Source organism: Nicotiana sylvestris, chromosome 10 (genome assembly GCF_000393655.2).
Source record: "Nicotiana sylvestris chromosome 10, ASM39365v2, whole genome shotgun sequence".
Taxonomy (NCBI): domain Eukaryota; kingdom Viridiplantae; phylum Streptophyta; class Magnoliopsida; order Solanales; family Solanaceae; genus Nicotiana; species Nicotiana sylvestris.
The window spans coordinates 74,711,428-74,712,849 of NC_091066.1; the positions used below are offsets into that span (position 1 = coordinate 74,711,428).

At 33.8% G+C, this 1,422-nt stretch overlaps 1 protein-coding gene across 1 annotated transcript; it reads right to left on the reverse strand.

Annotated features, from left to right (window-relative positions):
• Window positions 1-507: 507 nt before the first annotated feature.
• LOC138879532 (uncharacterized) lies at window positions 508-1,222 on the reverse strand. The gene is made up of 2 exons (XM_070159148.1): window positions 615-1,222; window positions 508-511 (listed from the first exon to the last, which is right to left on the reverse strand). The coding sequence occupies exons 1-2, from the start codon at window positions 1,220-1,222 to the stop codon at window positions 508-510; spliced, it is 612 nt and encodes a 203-aa protein (XP_070015249.1).
• Between the last annotated feature and the right edge of the window lie 200 nt (window positions 1,223-1,422).

Below are 1,422 nucleotides of genomic sequence, written 5' to 3' on the forward strand. Positions count from 1 at the left end.
TAAGCATAGAACTTTACTGTTGATATAGAGAAAGAAGGGAATTAACTATTCAATTCTTACCTATTACTACTTAGGGTAATTGACAATATGGAATTTATATACCTGAGTTCACGAATAAATAATTTGTAAAAACCCTAAATTTTTTCGTTGACTGAGTCGCTGCCTCTGTTTCGTAGCGCTCTGTTTCAATTTATCATGTAAGACTTCTTAGCCTTCTGTTGAATGCACGTTTTAGCTTTCTTGTTCTGTTAAGTCTTTTTAGCCTTCAAGCTTTTTCTTTGTTTTGTTTTGTTTAAGGCTTTGCCTTTTGCCTTCCCACTTTATGGGCTTTAGGCTTTTCCCTTCTCTTTTTTTTCTTTTTAACTTAATAATAATTAATGATACTCATTCTTAGTAATTAGTAATATTAACAATATTAATATTCCCTAATTATATATCCCATTATTTAAGTGTGTGCGTGTATATATATATATATATATATATATATTATTATTATTATTATTTTTCTTACCTATAGTGAAAAACTAGTATAATGTAGGAAGGACAGAAGCACTTTGCTAATTTGTATTTAATAAATGAATTATAAATGTCAAACCAAACTTAGGTTCACATACCTTTTTTCCTCAAATAAATATGGATATTTCTTTCTCATGTCTTCCTCGACATCCCACGTAGCCTCTTTTGAATCATGATTACTCCACAAAACTTTTACCGATGCTATATCTTTTGTTCTCAACTTTCTTACTTGCCTATCGAGAATTTCTATAGGTACCTCTTCATAAGTCAAGCCTTCTTTAATTTCTATGGTATTGGTAGGTATTATATGGGACTTATCATGAATGTACTTTCTAAGCATAGACACATGAAAGATAGGATAAACAGAGGATAACTTAACGGGCAACGCTAGCTCATAAGCCATGTTTCCCTTCTTTTCTATAATATCATAAGGTCCAATAAATCTAGGACTAAGTTTCCCCTTCTTACCAAACCTCATAACTCCTTTCATTGGTGAAACTTTCAAAAACACCTTGTTACCAACCATGAACTCTAAGTCACGATGCCTCTTGTCAAAATTGGACTTTTGACCACTTTGAGCCGCTTTTAGTCTTTCTCTGATTAGATGTACTTTCTCTAAGGCCTCACAAACAAACTCTGGACCAATCAAAGGCACCACTGCTAGTTCGAACCAACCCACTGGAGACCTACATCTTCGCACATACATGTCACGACCCGGATTTTCCCGCCCTCGGGAGTCGTGATGGTGCCTACTAGTGAAAGCTAGGCAAGCCAACCGTTGGAACAAATTACCTTTTCCCATTTTAATCCTTTAACAATGTGAATCAACAGTTTATAAACAGCGGAAGAATCAATTAAACTATTTAAATAATTCCAGTACGATTTCTTAAACAAAAGCTACCTAGA

What these genes read in the sequence shown, in the direction of transcription:
- LOC138879532 (XM_070159148.1), bottom strand. Translation starts at nt 1,222, where the DNA reads ATGTATGTGCGAAGATGTAGGTCTCCAGTGGGTTGGTTCGAACTAGCA.